Raw genomic sequence first — 24,865 nt, forward strand, 5'->3', positions numbered from 1 at the left:
TGCGGAAGCTGATGAGCTTCAAATAAAGCGAGAAGCCTAATGAGCTTCAACTGCAATGTGGAGCCTGACGAGCTTGAAATACAGTGTGGAGCATAGTGAGGTTCAAACAGTGCGGAGATTGATGAGCATTAAATGCAGTACAGAGTCTGATAAGTTGCAAATGAAGCGCGGAGCCTGATGAGCTTCAAATGCGGTGCGGAGCAGTGTCTGATGAGCTTCAAACACAATGCAGGGCCTGATAAGCTTAAAATGCAATGCAGAGCCTGATGAGCTTTAAAGGGTCATGAAACCCCCTCGTTTCAGCAGGGTGTTTTTCACACCTCTGCTTTGGAAAAAGTCTGAAAAGTGGGCGTGTCCAGCTCTGTTTAGGGGGGAGTGTTAAAGGAACTAAAGTGGGATGGTGTGGGAGTGTCTATTTGGGCGCGCTGAGTTTCAGAGTCAAAACACACACATACATACACAGGGGAGAAAGTGACTGTTTACATGGACATCTGTAGTCGAATTATTTGCCAAATTATCAAATGGTGGACTTTAACTGCAGTTTGGCTCTTTTATTCAGGGAATTCATACATGTCCCTCGCGACAAACAAGTTATTTGATTCGAGGAACTGCTCTAAGCGTGTATTTTTCATGTTTGATGTTTGATACCACACGGCGAATGGGAGAAAAAAAACCTCAGCATTTCCAGGTAACTTAGATGCACATGGCAGGTAGCGTCAGAAAGCCGCGTGTGTTATTCCTAGGGATGTAACAGTATCAGAATTTCACGGTACGGTAATACCTCGGTATGAATGTCACTGTACGGTATTTATTGAATCATTTACAGGAAAAAACAAAACTTATGAAAATACTCCAAAAAAGTGCCAAAAGTGTCAATGACATACAAATTAGCCATCTATCTGTAAGCTTTGAAACAGGAACTTCAATTTTAATAACAAAAAATTATTAAACCATGTAAAAAAATAAAGTTTCAATTTAGTATTGTTGAAAACTCATCACATTCAACATTTAATCACACTCAGCCCATCTACCCAGATGAGAGCTCTGCTAGTCGGACTTCTCATCAAGCATCTCCCGCTGGATCTAATCTCACTATATTTATTAAACGGGATATTTCATTCATCTTGTTGTCTTTATCTAACGACATATTCCCTGACTTTGGGCATTGGAATCTATTACTTGTTTTCAGGTAACGTGTTTTGGCTGAGCGCAAAGATAAGTTAATGATTAATGTAACCACGTACATTCTGTATATTGACTGATCGCTTTTATTTCCTATAATGTATAAACTTATTGTATGTTATACTTTTAAAACGGCCATTATCGATTCTTAAAACTGATACTCAGCAAAAGAGAGTCTGTGTTTCGTATTTTCACTGAAATTGAAAGGAGGCAGTTGTTATCGGCTCCGTTTTGTTATAAATATCCACACAGTGAAGATGACGCTCATCTTATGCAGCACGACGCCTCAACATTTCTGCTGTCCAAGTTGCTAATATTAAAATGAAAATAGGCAGTTCCTTAAATCATGTTTACATTTTATTGTTGAGAAAGTGAAACAACGAAGCCAGGGTGATGTGAATGAAGTTATAAAGTACACTGTTCCCTTTGAAGATTTACCCGTGTCCTCGGTATAGTCTGCTTTTCCATATCAAACTGAGAAGAAGAGACTGCAGCCTTGATCAAACTTGCGAAGTCTGAACTTACACGGAGAGAATGCAGGACTGAACTGTGCGTGTTAGGCTACTTAATATTCAGGAAAAGCCCCAATCAGAGAGGCAAACGTCTGCAGCCCCGCCTCCGTTTTCAGATGTCTCCGTTTTCTATCATCCACACTGAGACGGAGCAGCAGCGTTTCAGAATGAAAACGGCCTCTCCAGCGTTTTCGAAACGCTCCGTTTTCGGCGCTCGAGAACTCCGGCGTAGTGTGGACGGTTGGCGTAACCGTAGCAAAACTTATGCGTTTTCAAACTAAAACGCATTAGTGTAAACGGGGCCTTAGAGTTTTCCAGCTCTTTTCATCCCCGCTTCTAGCAGCACACTCCATTTCCGCATTACTGGATCTGTAGCGACAACAGACCGCAAGGGATGATGGTCAAGCATGGGCTGATGGCAATTGTAGTTTTTGCTACCTCCCGTTCGCTTCATTCGCCTGAGCAAATTTTCTCAGAAGACCTATAGTTTTACCGAGTCATGCGACTTCGGTAATATCGAAAAAAATTAATATTGCGGTATGACGGTATTTACAATACCGTTACATCCCTAGTTATTCCGGTCACAAAATGCGGTGAAAATCCTACACGAGGTTAAAGTTTAGTTGTAGTGCTAACATGTTTACACTCAGTGCAATAGTTCGATACAAACAAACTGAATAAACAAAGAGCACTGGTCGCTCACTTACCAAATCTGTAGAGACAGGACAATCACCAGCAACTAGAGCCGCGCATTTATTAAGAGAAGACTACAAGCGAATCCGGATCTCAGCGTTTGCAGATGAGAACAGCTGTCAGGTAAACAATAATCCTCCTTAGACACGTAAGTTATTGTTGTCGAGCGTCGCGTACACTGTTAATCCACGCGTGACTCCAGCTATGCTCTCACAGAGAGAAAATGAAAACCAAACTTAACTGCAGCTTGTTTTGCCAACACAACGTGGCGTCTCTGTCGTCTAAACACTATGACAGTAATGAATATTAATGAAGTTGCACAATAGAGCGCGCTGATTGGTTTGAACCAAGCCTTACTCATACATTAATGCAGCACACTGTAAGATGTAATAAGACACACTCTGGCACAGACGTCCAGTCTGCACGCTGGAATACATGCTATTATATCATGGCCGTGACGCAGCTTCAAAAATTCGTTTCCATCCGGAAGTATGAATTTGCTTGAAATAACGCAAAAACAACAAATTTACACTTTTTAGTGAAATATAGGTGTCCTAATAGTGTTTTTAGCAGTGTGGGACACATATAAGACTGTCAACAGCTCAAAAAATGTGTTTTGGGATTTCGTGACTCTTTAAGTGAAGTTTATTCATAAACTAATTTCGAGAGGATCACGTGCTTATGATTGACACGGCTGGCCCCGAGTCAAGCTAATGTACGAATCACCAATCAGACTACTCCTAACCAAGTATAAATAACCAAACACCTTACCTTTAGTCATCTTTGTCTCAAAGAAGCAGCCTCGCGTTAAACGTCGAATCGCCATTAACGTTACTCGTCGAAGCAGCAAATTCCGAATGGAAAACGACAACGACAGCAACATCCCTGAGAGCCCCGCGCTCCAAGAAATTCCGGCCGCGGCCCAGCGCCAGCATGCCCCGCTGAGCTCCCAAGTAGAGCCCGAGGCTCCAACCAGAGGCCGCCGCTTAACCCACTCTTCCTCCTCAAAAACCCACAGCCTCGCAGTATATCCTTCCCCATCCATCTCTAGAGTACACAACGCTTCACCAGCTTCTTCATACGCCTCAGCCTTCTCCTCCCTCAACCCACCCAAACAGATGACCAACCATGAACTCCGGTTCATTCTGTCAAACGCCGGCATAGACGCTCCACGCTCACTTAACAAAAAGGAGCTGCTCGAGTTATACCACAACGCCACCACTGAAGCAGGAAATCCCACACATACGTCACAGGCAAAGAAGAAAACCCGGAATCCCAAGACCCGATACGCCCCGTACCCTCCGCAAGAACTCTCTCCATCAATCCAACCAATGCAGAAGCAAGCTAGAAGAGGCCACGCCCCCAGCCACACACCATCCAGTCACCACCCCCAGGAAACCCAGACGTCAACCCACCATCTAGTATCCACTCTCCACCGAAGAATCCAAACAGACCACCCCAGATCTCCGTTCTGGCCTCCAGCTCCCCCTTCTAACTTTTCCTCGAGCCCTAACCCACTTATCCCGCCCCAAAGCATCCCCATGGCCTCAAATCCACTAGAGCAAATCAATCCTCTCCCTCTTCACCCTCCTCTCGCTCCCAGCTCCTTTCCTAGCGGCCCGCCCCCTCCAGCTAACTTTCCCTCTTCCAGCCTCTCCCCCCCCTTCCCTCTCTGCACACCCCCCCCCCGTTCTCACTAGCACCGCTCCAACCCAGCACCCCCCACCACCTTCTACAGCACGTCCTCCTTTCACTCTACATTCCGCCACACCCCTCCCTCCTCCCTCTAACGCTCCAGCCCTGGAACCCCCCCCCTGTCTCAAACACAGCAAGGAACCAAATCTTGTCAGGCGCTGACGTAGATCTCCTCTCACTTCTTTCACCCATCACACCCCCTTCGGCAGAGCGACAGGTGGATTGCGGCGAATTTTCTATAACCCTCAAACCACCCGCCAACACCCAATCACGCACCTTATCACTCGCCAAATTCACCATCGCCTTCTCACGCTTCACCGAGATAATTTGTTCCGTATTCCCCCATAGGAGGCGTGAGTTAAACGATTACATGGCCATTATCGCGGAGCTCGCGCTTTCCTATGGGGGGACTCACTTTTACACCTACCACAAGCTCTCCTCCGCCAAATGCGCCATCCGACTCACCCAGCGGAACCAACAATCCTACTGGGGAGCACTCGACACTGATCTTCATAACAGAGTCTTTTTAGGTTGCCGCAATTTAACCTGCGCGGTCTGCCGTTCCAGTCTGCACCCAACCACCTCCTGCCCCTTCACTGTCTCCCCTACCGATTCAGACCGTCCAGCACCTAAATCCACCAGTTACGTCCCCCGTATCCCTAGCTCTAACATACCCTCTCTCCTTTCCCCCCACGCAAACTGCCAAAATTTTAACGTTGGCAGATGCTTCAGGCAGCCATGCAGATACCTCCACCTCTGCAACTACTGCGGGGGCGCACATGCACGCACAGTTTGCCCTATCTCCAAAGCAAATAAAAAATCCAAAAACTACTTGTCGACTCCTGTAAATGTTTCAAAATTGTCCTTTGAATTACGCTGTCATCCTGATTCTAACTTTTGTGCTTTTCTCGTTTCAGGTCTAACCCACGGATTTCACCCTGGCATCTCCGCTCTCCCAACCTATAACCTAATTTGCTCTAACCTACAGTCCGCTATCGCAGAGCCTGAAATCGTAGATAACTTAATCGAAAAAGAAATCAAAGACAACTTTATGATCGGGCCCTTTTCCGCTCCTCCATTTAACGTCTTTCGCATCAGCCCAATTGGCATTGCCACTCGCAAATTCTCAGGCAAAAAACGCCTTATTATCGATCTATCAGCTCCGCATAATTCATACTTTCCAAGCATTAACAGCACTATTCCGCTAGAAGAATTCCCCCCGAGAAAACCTCCGGTCCCGCTACCAAAATCGAATTCCTAGGCATCAATTTAGATTCTAATAAATACCAAGCATCTCTCCCCAAAGAGAAAATCGACTGTATCACCTCACTCTCGGCCGCCTTTCTCGAAAAACAAGTTTGCAAAAAACGCGAGCTCCTCTCTATTCTCGGGCATCTAAATTTCGCCATGCGTATTATTCCTCAAGGACGCCCTTTCATCACGCTCTTATTGCAGCTAGCCAACTCAGTCCGTAGCCTAGAAGACCCAATTTCCCTGTCCAATTCCAGCCGAGACGAATTGAAATTATGGATATCCTTCCTGCAGCACTGGAACGGCTGTTTCTTTTTCTATTCCGATTTAATCTCATCGCCCGTCGACATTAAACTATTTACAGACGCCGCCCCTTCTGTCGGTTTCGGGGGGTACTACCAAGGGCACTGGTTTGCCGCCCCCTGGCCCCTCCAAATGCTAGAAACCCCCCAAAACCTACGCTCATCCGCCCTCTTTGAACTATATCCCGTCGTCGTCGCCGCCCTCCTATGGGGCGATGAATGGTCCGCTAGCAGCATTCTAATACACTGCGATAACGAAGCTACCGTGCAATGCATTAATAAAGGGCGCTCGCACTCCACCTCGCTCATGCCCTTATTAAGACGGTTAATTTGGACCGCAGCCAAAAAGCAATTTATCATAACTGCTAAACATGTACCAGGCTTTAAAAGTCAAATTGCTGACTCTCTCTCTCGTTTCTGTTTTCAGAGGTTTTGGCGGTTAGCTCCAGAGGCGGACCCTCATCCAACCCCAGTGCCTCCATATTCAGACCTGATATTGCCATAGACCACCCTCTCCACAAACTCCACGAAACCTCTATTTCTCTCATCCTCCAAGCCGTGGCTCCCAGGACTCTGCAATCTTATCTAACAGCCTGGAACTCATTTAAACATTTTCACTCACTTTTTAACATCCATTTTCCCGATTTCTCCCTCCTCTCCATCACCTCATTCATATCACACCTTCACTCATCAAAGAAAATCCAGGCTAGCTCCATTAGAAGCTATTTAAGTGGCATTCAATTTTTTCATAAATTGATTTATGGAGCACCTTCTGCTGCCATCCTTCATACCCAAACAAACCTCCTAATCAAAGGCATACAGAAAACCCACACCCCACCCCCCGATCCCAGACAACCCATAACTCTCCGCATACTTTCTAAATGCATAGCCACCCTCCGCAAAGGCTACCTGTCAATTCACACAGCTCACACCCTCGATGCCATGTTTAACCTAGCCTTTTTTGGCTTTCTCAGGTGCTCTGAGTTAACTGCATCCGACAAATTCAACCCAGCCATCCACCCCACCATCTCAGATCTGGCCTTGCTGGATAAAGAAACCCTCTCTTTCTTTATCAAGCAAAGCAAGACGGATCAGTCCAGGAAGGGCCACTCCATATATATTTTCGACCTCCCCTCCCCCACAAGTCTCTTTCAAACCCTTCTAGCTTTCTCCCACTACCGTAAGAGCCAAACCCCTAACCAGCTTTCCCCCCTCTTCACAGATGACTCTAACCAGCCGGTAACCCGATTCTGGTTCCAAAAGCATTTAAAAAACATCCTCCGCCTTTCTGGTTTCCCCCCTGTCCCCTTCTCCAGCCACTCGTTTAGGATAGGAGCAGCCACTACAGCCGCACACAAAGGCCTTTCCCAACACCAAATCCAAGCCCTAGGCCGGTGGTCTTCAGACGCCTTTAATTCCTATATCCGCCTCAGCCGCTTTCACATCAAAGCAGCACAACAAACGCTTATCTCCACCAGCAGTCAGCGGAGCCACCCTCACCCCCCCCCCCTACCCCCCCCCCCCCCCCCCCCCCCCCCCCGAGGTCGACTCCCACAGCCCACAGGAGTCAATTGCGGCCCCGCAGGCCAGTAGCACTACTTTTCTTTTTCCGGCGACGAGTGCCTCGCTTTCTGCCAGCACCGAGCCTCCCCTACCCTTCCTTCTGGTGTCGAGCACTTCGCTCGCTCCGAGCGACGAGTCACGCCGACCCCCACTCCTGTTCTGTCCCAGCGTTGAGTGCTCCGCTGCTTCTTTAGCATCGAGCCTCTCCGCCCCACTTTTATGTCTCCCGGTGACGGAGGTTCCAAGCCTGCTAAGCACGAAGTTCCTCCGCCGCCCCACTTTTCCCTTTCAGCGTTTAACCCTCCGCTACCCTCCCCTTCCTTCTAGCACAAATCTCGCTTCTCTATATTCTTTCCGCATAGGCCCTACCCACCTGCTTGGACCCCCGCAGGGGTATTCCCCCCGAGCAGGAGCCCCAAAACCTCCCTGCAGGAGTCCCCACCGCCCACCCCTTTTCCCGACTCCTGCAGGAACTTGGCCCAGCAGCTCTGATCCCGAGCTTCGACTCCCGCGGAGTCTGTCACCCCCCCCCACCCACTAGATAATTTTCTGTCTTCCTTCAAGCACAGAGCGCTCTGCTGTCTCCCAGCATAGAGTCTCTCTGCCCACACCCTTCTTTCTGGTGTGGAGCGCTCCGCGCCCTCCGAGCGTCGGAGTCTCTCCACACACCCCTTCTCTGTCCCAGCGTCGAGTGCCCCGTTTACACTTAGCGGGAATCTCTCCGCCCCACTTTATGCCTGTCTCCCAGTGTTGAGTGCTCCGCTCTCTCCAGCGCCGAGCCTCTCCACCTCCCTCCAATTTTTCTTTTCCTTTTCAGCACCAAGTCTCTCCGCTACCTCCGCTTCCTTCTAGCACACCTGGCTCCTCTATGTTCCTTCCGCATAGGCCCTCACTCACCAGCTCTGACTCCTGCTAGAGTCACCCCGGAGCACGATTCTGGCCACGGCCCCTCCCCGCAGGAGTCACTATTGCCCCCTCCTGCTCCCGACTCCAGCGGGGACAAAAAACTGGCCCAGCAGCTCTGACCCCGAGCTTCGACTCCCACGGAGTCTGTCACCGCCCACCCCCGCCCCTTAGAATTTTTTCTTTCTTCCTTCCAGCATCGAGTGCTCCGCTACCTTCTAGCGCTGAGTCTCTCCACCTTTTCCCTTCCTTCCGGTGTTGAGTGCTCCGCTCCCCCAGAGCGCTCGAGTCTCTCTGCCTCCTTTCTGTCCCAGCGTCGAGTACTCCGCTCCTTCTTAGCGTCGAGTTTCTCCGCCCCACTTTTTCTCTAACCTGCGGCGTCGATCGCTCCGCTTCCTCCAAGCACTGAAGTCTCTCCGCCCCCTCTCCTTCTCTTATTCTTTTCAGTGACGAATACCGCCACTACTCCCCCTAACTCTACCCCTCTATCTTCCTTCTGCTTAGGCCATCACTCCCAGCTATGACTCCGCAGAGTCTCCCAAGCTTCCCTGCCCAGACTCCCACGGAGTCTATGCTTACCAGTGACGAATACCGCCACTACTCCCTCTAGCTCTACCCCTCCATCTTCCTTCTGCTTAGGCCATCACTCCCAGCTATGACTCCGCAGAGTCTCCCAAGCTTCCCTGCCCAGACTCCCACGAAGTCTATGCTTACCAGTGACGAATACCGCCACTACTCCCTCTAGCTCTACCCCTCCATCTTCCTCCTGCTTAGGCCATCACTCCCAGCTATGACTCCGCAGAGTCTCCCAAGCTTCCCTGCCCAGACTCCCACGGAGTCTATGCTTACCCACGCTCCCGCAGGAGCCCCTCTCTTTCTCCTACTCTTCCCTAACCGTATATCCAGCAGCCGGATATGGCATTGGTATCAGCGGCTCTGGGGGGGTTCTTCAATACGCGGCTGCTGTCCCGAGCATAAAGCACTTTGGGGGGTTCTCGAGATCTACCCGAGCTCAAACTCCCCTCTCGCCCTGCAACGGGAGGGAGCCCCGGGCTCGAGGCTCTCATGAGCTCGGGGCTCTCTCCCGGGACAGCATGCCAAACTAGCTTATTACCAATCATCAGCTAAGTGTGAACTCTTGAAGTGAAGTTTATTCATAAACTAATTTCGAGAGGATCACGTGCTTATGATTGACACGGCTGGCCCCGAGTCAAGCTAATGTACGAATCACCAATCAGACTACTCCTAACCAAGTATAAATAACCAAACACCTTACCTTTAGTCATCTTCGTCTCGAAGAATCCCCCCTTCCACCCCTTCGCCTCCTCTTTTGTCTACAGGGCAGCACGGTGGCCCAGTGGCTAGCACTGCAGCCTCACAGCAAAATGCCTCCGGTTCGGGCATCTACCCAAACGGTCAGCATTTTCGTGTGGAGTTCATGTTCTCCCCGTGCTTGCGTGGGTTTTCCCCGGGTCCTCCGGTATCCTCCCACACTCCCTAAAAAACATGACTCTTAAGTAAATTGACTAATCCAAATTAGCACCAAATTTGATTCTGTCAGCAACGCATCACCTTAGCAACCCTCACGCAGTAGGAGGGAGGGGGGTTCTCGAGATCTACCCGAGCTCAAACTCCCCTCTCGCCCTGCAACGAGAGGGAGCCCCGGGCTCGAGGCTCTCATGAGCTCGGGGCTCTCTCCCGGGACAGCATGCCAAACTAGCTTATTACCAATCATCAGCTAAGTGTGAACTCTTGAAACTGTGGATCGTTTTGAGCTTCAAATGAAGCACAAAACTTGATAAGCTTCAAACACACTGCGGAGCCTGGTAAGCTTAAAATACAGTGTGGAGCATGATGAGGTTTAAACGCAATGAGGAGCTTAATGATCTTCAAAAGAGGGCAGCCTGGTGAGCTTTAAATGCAGTGCTGAGCCTGATGAGCTTCAAATGAAGTGCAGAGCTTGATATGCTTTAAATGAAGTACAGAACCTGATAAGCTTCAAACAAAGTCTGGAGTCTGATGAGCTTTAAACAAAATATGGAGCTTAATAAACTTTAAATGAAATGCGGTGCCGGATGACTAGTGTTCGCCTCTCCTTTCACTCTGCCCCGAAGCCCCAGCTGGCCCTTTTTGGCCTAAGGTATTCGGCGGGCCGAAAAGGTTGGCCGCTGGCCCCGAGAAAGCCCCGATTTGGCCCGATTAGGCCCCGGAAGTGACAGTGGAAACGTGACTGGCTTTGGCTCGCCCTGGCTCGCTCACTTATTTTCTCCTGAACCTTAGCCCCCTGACCCCACTGGAGTGATTTGAAATGTCAGTGTTCTCTGGACTTAAGCATTCTGATTCATTGGCCTAGTTGAACCACTATTGCCTCCTGAACCTAAGCCTCCTGACCCACTGAGGTGGTTTGAAATACCAGGTCCTCCGAAGTTCCATGCTCAAGATCTGCCTGAGTTACATGCTCCAGGTCCTCCATAGCTCTATGCTCCAGATTCGCCTGAGTTCCATGCTGCATCCAGGTTGCTGCTTCCATCCAGGTTTCACTTCCACTGATCACACATGCAGCTGAATCCTGTCACTATTTACTGTTTGGACTATTTATACACCCTGCACCCGTTTGCTGTTACTGAGTCGTTTGTTTTTGTATGGTATGTTGTTCATGTGCTGTGTTCCTGTACATTGCCTTAGTTTCTTGTTTTGTTTATTATTGTTCTTTTGATAGTTAGATTTTTTGGTGTCCTGTTGTTTTTCTGTTATCTGCATGATTATTTCTTCATTAAATGCACTTGGATCCTACCTCTTTGTATCTGTCTTTTCAACGTACCGTGACACATTTATTAATTTTCTTTTTGGTTTAGTTCCCCCATTAATCCAGGGGTCGCCATAGCAGAATAAACCATCAACTTATCCAGCATATGTTTCATGCAGCGGATACCCTTCCAGCTGCAACCTCTCACTGGGAAACACCCATACACTTCCATTCACAGACATACACTATGAACAATTTAGCCTTCCCAATTCACCTATACTGCATGTCTTTGGACTTGTGGCGGAAACTGGAGCACCCGGAGGAAACCCAGGCAATCATGGGGAGAACATGCAAACTCCACACAGAAATGCCAACTGACCCAGCCGAGGCTTGAACCAGCGATCTTCTTGCTGTGAGACAAGAGTGCTACCCACTGCTCCACGGTGCTGATCCTCACTGGATTAGCAGGATCAAAATAAATAAATGAAAAATAAATGAATAAATATATAAATAAATAACAGATATAACAAATAAAAAGCAGCACTTCAATCAAAGAATGTAACGTATGCTGAAAAATTCTATACAGTGCAAGTTTATTCTTTTACGATCACTGAACTACAAGCAGAGAATTAATTTTTACATACAAATTTTAAATATAAAAACATTGAAATCATTTGAAGGAAATATATATGTAAAAAAACAAAACTACTTTAAATGGCTACACACTAAAAGGTGCCGTGTCATAGCTGAATATCACTGCAGTCACCGCAAAGCTTCTTTAAAGAACACTATGACAGATGACACAATCTCAACAAAAACGTGATGCTTGCTGTCAACATTGCTACATTATTTTAAAGGCATTTTTTCAACATTGACAGGGTCTTGTTGTCAAGCTTATGTTTCCTCTTTAATATTTAGATATTTTCTCTAAAATCTATTATGAAATATTTAGCCTTTTAGCACTTTCCTGCCAGCATTTTCTACAGGCTAAACTAAATTGTGGCCAGTTGTAACTGAAAACACTCCCTCACCTAAAGTCTCCATGAGTGAGAAACATAATGTTTAAAATAATGTCTTATATAAAACATGTAGCAAATATATGATAGAGGTTTGTGATATAACATTTACAGTAGATTACATTAATTACATTAATTAAATGTTTATATTCAATGGAATAAAACATATCATCACTGCACAGAGCGGCATGAACAAAAATAGGCATATACACTTTATCTATTTTTGTAAAAAAAAAATCATTTTGGAATTAATTTCATTTGTTACAACTTGTATCTTAATTTTAATGTATTTTCTGTTGGTCAGTCATCTACAGATAAAAGAAGAAAAACTGGTGAAAGTAAAGTGCGTCAAGGTCAGCTACAGTATGTTTTAGCCAACATGCAAACTGGGTGTTTTTTCCAAACAACAACCAGTGTTGGCGAGGTTACTTTGAAAGTGTAATAGCTTACAGATAACGATTGACCAAATTTAAAATGTAATATGTAATGTACCTTTTAAATTACTTTATAAAACTAAAGTAACTGATTACATCTAATTACTTTTTGATTACTTTTAAATTTCTAATGAATATTTTCAACTAAATCATTTTCAAGAATTTATACTGAGCAGGTGTTACCTTACAGCAGCAGTTTACTGTACTGTTAGAATTTCAAAATCTCTCATCACTTGAATTAAAATTATATTAATTTAATTAAAAATTACAGCCACTACATACTGTATATACATATACAGTTGAAGTCATAATTATTAGCCTGTCATTTATTTTTTCCCCAATTTTTGTTTAACAGAGAGAAGACTTTTTCAACACATTTCTAAACATAATAGTTTTAATAACTCATCTCTAATGACTGACTTTTTTATCGTTGCCATGATGACAGTAAATAATATTTTACTAGCAATTTTTCAAGACACTTCTATACAGTTTAAAGTGACTTTTAAAAGCTTAACTAGGTTAATTAGGTTAACTATGCAGGTTAGGGTTATTGGGGAAGTTATTGTATAAAGATGGTTTGTTCTGTAGACTATCTGAAAAAAATAGCTTAAAGGGGCTAACAATGTTGTCCTTAAAATGGCTTTTAAAAAATTAAAAACTACTTTTATTCTAACTGAAATATAACAAATAAGACTTTCTCCAGAAGAAAAAATATTATGAGACATACTAGGAAAAACAATTTAGGAAATATTTAAAAAAAAGAAAAAAATTAAAAGAGGGGCTAATAATTCTGACTTCAACTGTATCGCTGTGGTACCTTTGATTAATAAAGAGAGTAGAGACTAAGCCGAAAAGAAAATGAAGGAATGAGGTTTTGTAAGGTTGTTTTTTACCTTCTAAATAAAGGATTTTATGTGTATCGTTATACAGGCTTGAGGTATACTGCATCTAGGATTTGATGTTGTAGATATTTTGTTGTCCTCTGTGTGGCGCTAAACTACTATATAATTAGAGCAGCAGTTTAAATTAGTGATGTTGGTAATGATGAAGCACTTGTTTTTTTTTTTTTTTTTTTTTTTTTTTGACCATGAACTTCCCTTTCAGTTAATTTTATTAACTACTTTTCACATATCAACATATATGTTCTAGAGGTGTATTTGTAAGTACACTAAAATTACTGCTTGGGAGTAAAGTGGCACATTTTGGTTAATGTTAAGTGAAGCTTGTAACTCCTAGCTGGTTTGTGAACTATTTATGATGCCCCATGCTCAGAATGGCTCTTACATTGATTTAACTGATACAAATGTATGCTTACAGAAGAGTAAACTCTCACAGTGTGCTTTAGTAACCAAGTGCTTTTCTTTCTTTTTTAAATTGAAAGCAGACAAAAGACACATCAATACCATATGGACAGACATGCACTGTATTATAGAAAACTACTAATAAATGTGAGAAGAATTGAGTTGGCTATCTTCAAACAGATGTGAGAAGAAATGGTTTGTATAAACAAATAATAACAACATCAAAAATAATAATTGCAATACCATTATTTTAAAATTCCATAGAATGCAAATTTACCCATTATGCTTTGTGATTTTAAAAATGTTAATGATCTAATGGGAATGAAAAACACCTGTTTTGAGCCATTTTACCCTCATTGTCAGACGGCACCTTGTGCCAGTTACTGTTGATGGAGCATCGTCATCGCTAAAGTTGACATTTTCTCTTTTTTTCAAATTTAGAATTAACCCAAACAAATGTAACTCACCAAAATGTTAGATACACATACAGTATGTACTGCCCCACTAATTAAACCAAACATAAACTGCTGCCAATTAGAATCAACATGCAAACCAACAATGTTAAAAGTAATATTTATTTTAAATTATTTTTGGAAATTGCATGGCTTACTATTACATACCGGTAAGTTTCATGCAAGTAATATGTATTGCATATGATTTATGAGCAGTGAAAAACCCGCTGAGTACACTAGCTAATAGGATGAGAGTGCTGACTCTACATTTCAACATCTTATCTGATGACGTTTTTTTTTTTTTTTTTTTTGCACGTGAACCGCATATTACAGAAGTATAACACCTTTAACACACATCTTTCAAAATCAAACTTACCATCCACCCCAACTCGACTCTCCTAGCTTAATCCAGGTGAGTTCTAGAGACCTACCTAAGCTCAGACTACCCTCCTTGCTGGAAAAAAGGAGATGACCAGCTAAACCCAGCAGTGTACAGCTTAAACCTGGCTGGCCAAGCTGGTTTTAGCTGGTCATTTCCCAGCCTGATCAGCTAAGACCAGGCTGGAAATGGCTGGAAACCAGCCAGGAGATGGCCAAAACCCCTCTAACCAGAAAGGTCAACCAGCAAAACCAGCCAACCAGCTCAAACTGGTTTAAGCTGTTTTTTTTCCAGCAGGGTCTCATAACTTAACAGGAAGGAGCCCTGAGCTCATGGATCCTTTAAGCTCAGGGCTCTCTCCCAGGACAGCATGCCAAAAACACATTTACCTTATAAAACATCAGCTATGTGTGAAGTCTTGAAAAAATTATAATTTTAAGAATGTTAATAAACAGTTTTAGGCCAAAAATGCAAAAAACATTTCAGTAAGAATGTGCAATATCAAGTATATTTCTGAGAAGTACCAAAAGTAAACTTTAAAAGTATACTCTTTTTTTTTTTTTTTTTTTTAAACTTGGACAATGCAGTTTGTGGATATGTGCATCTGGAATATCATGGGGCAGTTTCCTGGACTTTTCCTGGATTTAAGCCTAGTCCTTAACAAAAATGACCCATTAAATGAAACTGACAGAAATCGGCTTTCTCTGCCATGGTTTAAATTGTTTTAGACTTGATATAGTCTAGGTATTAATAGACTGGTTTCCAGTTGGAAGAATAGAGCTATTCCAAGATTGGGGCTTAAATTAAACCTACCAGGATATAGGTTTAAATTTAGATTAATGTCATTTTTTGGAGACATGGATTACTTGAACCATGTAAAAAAATGTGACCACCAGTTCAACATAGTATTAAAGTCAACTGAGCAACACTCATCTCATGGCAATTCATAACTTTTTGATTTAGGGACTAATCCATATTAATCTTTATTATCTCACTTGATCTCATTGGATTCCCAGTGTCTGTGGAAGCTCTTGGTCTATTACAGCCCTCATATCCCATATGCTAAATAAATTCTGAACAATTGATTATTCCTACAATATCAATATGATAATCAACGGTAGGCGGTAGATCCTTCTCATATCTGGCACCTAAACTCTGAAAAAACCTTCCCAACACATTTCAGAAGGCAGACACACTCTGTCAGTTTAAAAAAAGACTAAAGACACATATATTTGGATTAGCATACACATAAAAAAAAACAAAGGCATAACTTGAAATTCAAATTCACTAAAGGATTGTTAGGCTGCATTAAGGCAGCCAGAAACACTTCCCAAAAAGACATTGTAATTTGAACAGCATATAAGCTTATGTTAGTTAGTTTCTCCTTATCCCGAGGTCACCATAATTCTGGACCCGTCCTGTATCCTGAGCAGACTCTGTGGTGTTCATGGAGGAGCAGACATGAGGCTGATTCCTGAAAGACGAGTCTCAGCATTGATCCCGTGGGCTAGCCTGAATATGTGCCAGTGACCTACTCAAACCTACAGCTTCTCATGACATACGCCCATTGTTCTCAAGCCTCTGGCGCCTAGACTGCAGCTTTGCACAAGACATTTGGCCAGAAGAGTACTGGTTGTGCCCAACTAAGTCTGTTTTTTCTTTTTTCAATTCACTTATGTCAATTGGTGAAGTTTGTTCTTCTCATTGCTGGATTTGCTCTTTATAGTTTTGGCTTTCAGGAGTCACTTTTACATTACACTGAACTTAACTTCAACTGTGAATACTTGACTGAAGAAGTAACAATTCATTAGAGCTTTATCTATGTTAAGCTGCTTTGTCAAAATCTACATTGTAAAAGTGCTTAGAAATAAAGATGAATTAAACTAAAAAAAAACATTTCAGTGATGCTAAATAAAGATCCATTTTGTTTGGATTTCACACAGAACCTTACTTTGAATAAAATAAAAAGTATATAAAATGCACTTAACTAAAATGCACTTTAGAAACCTTCCGATGATTTCACTGACATTACATGCAGCTCTTGGCTGGAGTTTAGTTAGGAGTTTTCAGAAAAAAAATCTTGAAGTTGTATTTCTCTTTTATATTTGATAAAACTTAGTTGATAAGATAATGAAGAAAGTATTAGGACTGCGAGATTGTTTAAAAACTGGGTATCATAAATGACAAAAGTAAAATACTGGTAAATGTATATTACTTTTATTAATTGAAACTAGATATAGCAATTATAATCTCACAATTATTGTGTCTACTACACAGAACACAACAAATGTCAGGCGTTTCTCAAAACCATCTTTATTCAGCTTAGGTGCAAGTATCATCATCATCATCATCATCATCATCATCATCATATTTTGCTAAATCCAGGATTTTCTTGTGCAATCTCTTTCATAACATCCAAATCCCAACATGCTTGAATTCCAGGCTTTGCTGTCACACAGCAGGCTTGTGCAATACTTTCATTTTAGTAGTAAAAAAGGAAAAAGCAAAAGCAAAATGCATTGCTTAAAATAATAATTAAATGATTCACATTCAAAGTTCACTTATTCTTGCCACCAGCATACTGTGGATTTTTTTGTTTAAAACGTAGAACGCAAAATAAGAAGTACAAGTACTGTGAATTTGTTTTAGATTAGCAATTTTCTTTTATGTTTCATTCTAACTCAGTTTTTTTTTTTTTGGGTTGTTCTGGATTTTGATTATTAATTATTAAATTATGATTATTAGTAGATAGTATATATTAAATATCTCTACAATGTTTAAACAAATCTATGATGTAAAGCACAATAAGGAGAGATCACTACTGAATTGAAATTATTAAAATAAAATAAAAAAACGGTTTCTGAGAATGGTGAAATTTTGACACCTGTTTATTTGTGTGTAGAACTGGAAAATGTTCATATTCTGCATACAACATGTAAAAAAAAATATCTGCAGTCTGAAAAAAATACAGCCTTTTCCTTTAAGCCATATATATTTCTGTAGTGTGTTTGTGTGTGTTTCTCATATATACTGTATATATACCTGTGTGCTTAGAGGAAATAGCATTGACTCCCAGCCTGTCTGTGCATACACATGTTGATCTGTGGCCAGGGTCCAAAATTAACTAATTTCAAGTGTGACATATGGAAAATGCCTTTGGCAAGTACATAAGACTTGCCAGATGGCTAAAAAACATAATTGGAAACAGCAACAAAATAAGTAAAAAAAAACAAAAAAACGGAAATCCATAATTACAAACCACTTTCTCAAATCCCAGAGAATCTTAAATAAATATTACAAAATAAAAACTACCAAACTGTATTGGAGAAATATCTACACCACTTCACAATAAGATTCCATTAGTTAATGTATTTACTAGCATAAACATTAAACAATACATTTACAGTGTTATATTTATTCATGTTTGTTAATAAAAATAAAGTTGTTCCTTGTTAGTTCTTGTTAACTCAGAGTATTAACTAATGTTAACAAGCACAACTTTATATTTTAATAATGCATTAGTAAATGATGAACTATGAGTGCTGTATAAGTTGTTCATCCTTAGTCCATGCCAGTAAACACATTAACGTTAACTAATGGAACCTTATTATAAATCTGGACTGGATTATCTGTTATAAACACTCCAGTTTTAGGGGTGTGAAAACAATATATTAAAAATTAAGATTGAGCTTGGACACATTCATACAGTATAATCTTTCAAGCTTGTATGAGCAAGGCAACCTTTGGTAGGTGGTATGGAGATTTCCTACTGAAGGTAAGGGTGCCAAAAAGTAAATGTTGGACCCTAGCCATGGCCCTAACTTCCCTGTAAATCTTTCTATAACCTCATTCACTGGACATATTGATTGTCTGTGCAATAATTTTGAGTCTGTTGGCATGTACGGCTATATGTAATCTAAAACATGTAAAACCACTGACACAATTCTATTGCTAACAAAAGGCATCACTACAACAAAACACTGATAAAGCATGCGCTGCATTTTTGAGGTGTGATTCTCAGTTCAAAGAAAAAAAAAAATAAAAATCATCAACTACAACAACATTTCTGACAGTTCCTGATGATCCACTGAGGTACTGTATGTCACTAAAACTTTTTTGCAGCACAAAAGTTCTCCTCTAAGTTGATTTAAAATATTAAATTAATAAAAAAAACAGAACAGATACAAACAAAGCATAAACACCACCACAGACAAATCTAAAAGCATCCCTGTATGTTGCAGGGTTGACTGCTGTCCTCGGCATTGCATTTGCATGTGTCAGTTACTAGAACAATTCAGACTTAAGTGACAGCACTACCAAAGGTAACAATCGGCAAACTGATAGCACCAGCAGATTCAAACAGTATTGGCTAGGTCTATTCTGTGATATTGATCAAAGAAAAGAAATAATTACTTTAAAGAGTTCCAGTGGGTCATAGGATCTAGCAATGGCTGGGTTCAAAAACCCGTAAAACAGCTCAACACACACCCAAGGAAACTGTGGTTTTGGCACTTTAATTATGAGCTAATAACAGTGGCTGCTGGCCAAAAGTAAATAATATCTGTTAATTAACAGTTGATCCGTATCTTGTGATTCACAAGTGTTTTTCGTTTATTTACGGTTGTTAATTGCATTATGGGATGTTTATCTCTGCTTTGTCCACTTTTGGTGTTGAAAATTCAACTCTACAAATGAACAAAGGGACTTTTATTAACATTTTAGTAGTTTGAAATAATATAATGTATAAGAAATGTTATATAAAAAAAATAAGTCTGTAAAATAACAGAAAATTAAACCAAAATATACAACACAACCCAGACAATATAACACTTTAAACTATAACAAAAATGTTAACTTTTCCCATAATGCAAAAATAAACAAAAAATATAAACACGTATAACAAAATACAAAAAACTGATAATTTACAGGTATTTTTTTTTACAGTGTGAGCTTCAATTTGTGTTTTTGAAGACTTCAGAGAAAAAAAAAACTTCCATGTATAAAATATGGAGATTTTTAAACTAAATTTTCTCTGAATGCATATTATAGTATATTGAGGTCTGCTTGCCCATTAAGGTTTCAGGTGTACTGAAAAAAAAAAAAAAGCCTTAGGGCTGTAACCACATTTTAAAGGGACATTCCATCTTGTCATTTACAAGTTTTAGTTCACCTTCTGCCACTTAAAAACAATAATTATTTTAAGGTTCTCGCCTACACAGCCATCTTTTAATCTAAACATCCAATCTTAATTGAAATGAAACCTGATATTTGTATGGCACAGAAACAACTGACAATGTTGAGCACTCCAAATAAACCCCTCACACAAATACTTAATATACATGGCATTGAATACATGAAAACCTTTTTTTACATCCTTTTCGCCATTACTTGCTTAGCACTATATTTTGGGATTGTTCACATTACAGTTTTATGTTTTGAGGCTGCTCTTTGGAATTAGCAGTTTGTCTGTGTGTATTTTTCCTCTACAATTTCAAAGCAGAAATAGGAGTACACAGCTAAAAACTAACTAACTCCTATGGCAGCTCAGATCTTTTTTTTTTCTGAGACATAATACTGAAATTGACTGACCTTTCATTTTTTCTTTCCGAGTTATTCTGACAAACCTGAGACAATAAAGAGTCTAAGATCTATTTTTGTGGTACTGCTCCTAAACTATGCAAATTAAAGTTACAAGTATAAATGCATTTTCCATTTAGTGATTTTGTCTAGGACAAAAGTATTGTAATAATATAGCCCACAATTGTGATTTTACTTTGCGCCTATTGATGTAATGAAATTCGGTCTAGGTACTGTAAGTGCTTTACAGGGTTCTGGAACAAAACAATAAACAACCTATAGCTTAACATAAGCTTAAAAAGACCTATAGACCAATAGAATAAGGACGTAAATTGAAACAAAATATTGCTATTATCCTTTGCAGTGTGGCGCTATTTGACTTATTTCTGAGGCCTGATGTGACATGAAACCTGAATGCATAGTTCATACATTTCTGTTGAGCGGTATCCAACACTATGACCAGATATCAAACATTTCTGAAAAAACAAAACAATAGTAACAGAATTTATTTTTTTATGCTATTCAAATGTACCCGCTTTGTAAAAGGAATGGATCCCATCAAATAGGCCCCAGAGCTACTCCTAACTCTATGGAATGAAATGATGTTCAGTAGTGCTAGAAACATATGACCAGGAACAGGGAGACTGTAGAGGTCTGATTTGTGGAGGTTGGTGTTGGTGGGAGCAGCTTGGCCTGATTGGATTGCCATCAGTCTTCAAACACTTCCAGGAAGAGGGGCGGAAAGAGCTCTGTGGGACATTCCACCTTCATGTGCAGGAAGCGGCTGGCATGGCAGGCACCAATCATGCGCAGGTCTGTCACCTTCATCAGCAGTTTGGGCCAAAAGTGAGCCACCTTGTGCTTACGGTAGTTGATGTAATGTTCAAAGGCCAAAAGAAACTCCTCCTGACAACGCTCTATCCGCTCAACGCTTGTTAAACCTGGACGATCTGTCGGTGAAATAAAGAGAAAGAGATAAGGGACATTACAGTTTCATTAATAACAAAACACTTTCATATATCATTCAGCTTCCCGAATAATATTTTGTGTGAATAGCACCCTAATGAACAGTAATAGTTCATTTATTGTTTATTATGTTCATATTGTAGTTTATATAATTTTATCAACTATATATAATATTTATAATTTAATTTACCTAATTTAATGAAGTCAGAATTAATAGCCCTCCTGAATTATTAGCCCACCTGTGTATTTTTCCCCAATTTCTCTGTAACGGAAATTAGACATTTTTACACATTTCTAAACATTATAGTATTAATAACTAATTTCTAATACCTGATTTATTTCATCTTAGCCATGATGACAGTACATACTATTACACTAGATATTTGTTAAGATACTTGTACTTCGCTTAGGGTGCAATTTAGACAATTAAAAAAATTTGCTCAGGTGGGCTAGTAATATTGACCTAAAAATGTTAATGTAATTTATTTTTTTAATTAAAACTGCTTTTATTTTAGCTGAAATAAAACAAATGAGATTTTGTTTAAATACAGTCAAAATTCCTTGCTCTGTAAACATAAATTGGGAAATATTTGAAAAATAAAAAATAATAAAAATCACAGGAGCGCTAATCATTTTGACTTCAACTGTATGTAAATATGTCCACAATTTTTTCCTCTTTCAAAAAGACCCATTTGACCAACAATTATCAGTGGCACTGAAATGAATAAACCCACCTCGTTCTATAATGCACATCATGGTCATGGAAAAAAGGCATGTTTGCCCAGGAACAATGCTAATTTACATCAGAAGTGTGCAGTGCTACACTAGTGTATGTAGGGTATGATTAGAACATGAATAATAACACAACTGTCCTTGCAAATTAGGACACTGGCTTTCTAAATATACAGAAATCAAAAATGAATCCATGCAGGAGTGGAAGTGGCCATTGAAGGCCATACCTACTGATTGTGACATTCTTAGCTGAAGTGTAATCCTATTTTAAATAGCATTATTAAGTGGTTTTCCCTCAGTGGCCCATGTAATCCTGAGTAATCACCACTCAGGAACATCCAATGCAGCTGGTCTTAGATCCTTTAAACAGACTTCTGGTGGAAGTCAAGCATTGTACTGAAAACTGGGACAACCACCTGACATATACAGTTGAAGTTGCCCTCCTTTGAATTTTTTTTAGTTTTTTAAATGTTTTGTAAATTATGTTTAACAGTGCAAGGAAAATTTCACAGCATGTCTGTGAAAACATTTACATTTTTTAATAACCATATTAAGGTCAAAAAGATCATTAGCCCCTGTAAGCTATATATATATTTCGATAGTCTACAGAACAAACCATCATTATACAGTGACTTGCCTAAATACCCTAGCCTGCCTGGTTAGCCAAATAAACCTAGTTAAGCCTTTAAATGTCACTTGAAGCTGTATAGAAGTGACTTGAAAAATACCTAGTAAAATATGTACTGTCACTGTCATCATTGCAAAAGTAAAATGAATGTTATTGGAAATGAGTTATTAAAACTATTATGCTTAGAAATGTGTTGAAAAATCTCTGATAAACAGAAATTGGGAGGAAAAAAACGAGGCTAATAATTCAGAGGGCTAATAATTCTCACTTCAACTGTACACCATCAATGCATCAGTGAAAAAGACAGGGTTCTTCCCTACAAGAATAAATGAATGTACTGATGTTCATTTCGAAATTGTTCTTAAATAAAGAGAGGGAAATGATTCACAATGCTATTAAATAGGGCTAATTTTGGTTTACAAATGTGATCCAGAACATTAATTTACCACTAACCAGAGGAAAGCAGAATCACGGCTTGTAACAACGCCACCTCTGAATCGTCCAAGTTAAAAGAGGACAGCGAGACACCCAGATCAAAGATGGCATCTGAGACAACACCCAAACCCCCATTCTTGAGCTGGCCCCGTGTGACAGCCATCTCCCCGTTTAGCGTCAGAGTATCGCTCTCGGGGTCATAACGCACTGCTGCTCGAAGAGACATGATCTCCATGCAACAACCCTTCAGCAAAATGATCTGGTCCTCACAAGGCAGCTGATCAATTAAAGAAATGACACAGTTAGATTCAATAATAATATGTACTTTCCACTTTTAAAATATCATGTATTCATTCATTTTGTTCTGGTAGAAGGCCTTTTCAAGCAGTTGCATTCTTTTTGTTTTACTGCAGGCTTGTGTTCTTACCTCACAGAACATGGGTAGCTTTTTGGCAAAATCCACGACACGAGTGATGGCGGGGGTGATAATTTTTGTAAACTGACTGAAGGCTTCAATGTCCACTTTGTTCCCCTCTGGTGCATTGACAATAGGTGCCGATCCAATGTCTTCTGGCTGCAACAACAGGAAGGGAAGGGGCAGTTTGCTCAGTCACAGGAAATTTACTGAGAGGAATAATGTGACACAACAAATCCTCATTCCTTTTTGTTCTAGCACAAAGGCCAGAGTTACAGCAAGACAGCAATGAAAAAAAAGTTGATGCCAGTTATTAAGAAGGAAAAGAGGAAAGATGAAGAAGAAAAGAGCAGAGAAATGTCTTTGATATCTCCTTCTGTTGGGGAGTTCATTGACTAGGGTTATCCACTGACACTTAAAAAAAAAAAAAAAAAAAAAAAAAAAAAAATATATATATATATATATATATATATATATATATATATATATATATATATATATATATATATATATATATATATATATTGATTGATTGCCCTTCTGACCAGAAAAATGTAATATAAAAGACAAAGAAAAAATAAGACTGAGGGTCAAAAGAGGACTGGGAGCTGAGTACAGCACAAACCCAGCCTGATGTTCCCCTTTGACATTATTCAGCTTTCCTCTTCTGTGTACACCTTCATTCTGACACAGTGAGCAAACAGCTACACAAACATGTCAATTTATCCACAAAAAGAAATAAAAATGTGACAGAAATGGAAGCAGCTGAGAATTTGAGAGAGCGTTCTTTTGGATAAAAACAAATAAATGTGTTTGCTCTGCTGGTTCTTACCTTGGCTTCCTTCACCCCCACTGCACTCTGGTCAGAAGTACAGAATAAATTACATGTTATTTCATTAAGTAGCATTGCTTCCTCGACCTGTTGGGCAATCAACAGGGATCGTGAAGTTTCAATGAAGAACCCGAGTCAAGTCAACTAAAAAGAACAAGTTTAAACTAGACAGGTGAGAGCAGACAGAAAGTGACAGTCAGATATTGAGTTTGCGTGGAGTTTCCATGGATCTTGAGGCATTCAAATTAAATTGTATAATATAAGTAATACAATGGCGGAATCATCAACAATTCATAAAGTATATGTAATATGTACCAAATGTCTATCCCTGTGTGAATGAGGTTCATGTACACACAATGAGTTTTTTTATTTAAGCAATAATACAAAGCTCTGAATCAAAATTTTGACGGACACAAATGAACTTAATGTTTAAGTGAGGTTGATCATTCCAGTAACTCAGGCAAGTATTCCATCTATAAAAACATAGTAACACTTAAGTCCATGGTACTTGCAATTTTACTAAACTTCTCATGGAAACCCACAACAATGTTAAAAGACTCCTCAGACAGAACTTTAATCTGTAGAGGACAGTTAGATCCAAAAGAAAAGAATAATTAGGAACTTGGTTAGAGACACACATTGACAACAAGTTCAGAAAAGAAGCAAACATGAGAAAACATTTTTGGTTTAGGAAACGGAGCTTGAGGAAAGAAGGACAAAGGTGTTCCGTTAAAGTTAGTGCTGCTGCCTTTGTGGTAGAGAGTCTCCAGCGTCCATCTAATACTCCCCATTCTACAAGGAGATACAAAAACACGGACATATTAACATTGGGAACAGAGGTGAGGGAGGGC

At 40.6% G+C, this 24,865-nt stretch overlaps 1 protein-coding gene and 1 long non-coding RNA gene across 39 annotated transcripts in view; one reads left to right on the plus strand and one right to left on the minus strand.

The window, feature by feature from the left end:
* The window catches only part of LOC147832527 (uncharacterized), an 845,986-nt gene that overhangs the window by 140,748 nt on the left and 680,373 nt on the right, over nucleotides 1–24,865 (plus strand). The gene's annotated exons all lie outside the window — the stretch shown is intronic.
* thrb (thyroid hormone receptor beta) overlaps nucleotides 16,720–24,865 on the minus strand; it is a 160,264-nt gene continuing 152,118 nt past the window's right edge. For 10 of the 38 annotated variants that reach the window (XM_087293928.2, XM_087293927.2, XM_087293925.2 and 7 more), the window contains 4 exons: nucleotides 24,015–24,041; nucleotides 23,195–23,341; nucleotides 22,786–23,044; nucleotides 16,720–20,956 (listed from right to left, as the gene is read on the minus strand). In XM_087293928.2, the coding sequence (XP_087150054.1) occupies nucleotides 20,715–20,956; nucleotides 22,786–23,044; nucleotides 23,195–23,341; nucleotides 24,015–24,041 (675 nt within the window). In that variant the 3' untranslated portion in view covers nucleotides 16,720–20,714. Of the gene's footprint in view, nucleotides 20,957–22,785; nucleotides 23,045–23,194; nucleotides 23,342–24,014; nucleotides 24,102–24,762; nucleotides 24,807–24,865 lie in introns of all 38 variants that reach the window. The other 28 variants (XM_087293919.2, XM_087293917.2, XM_087293914.2 and 25 more) reach the window with 4 other exon arrangements.

The sequence above is a fragment of the Danio rerio genome, chromosome 19 (genome assembly GCF_052040795.2).
Source record: "Danio rerio strain M-AB ecotype USA chromosome 19, GRCz13ab, whole genome shotgun sequence".
Taxonomy (NCBI): Eukaryota; Metazoa; Chordata; class Actinopteri; order Cypriniformes; family Danionidae; genus Danio; species Danio rerio.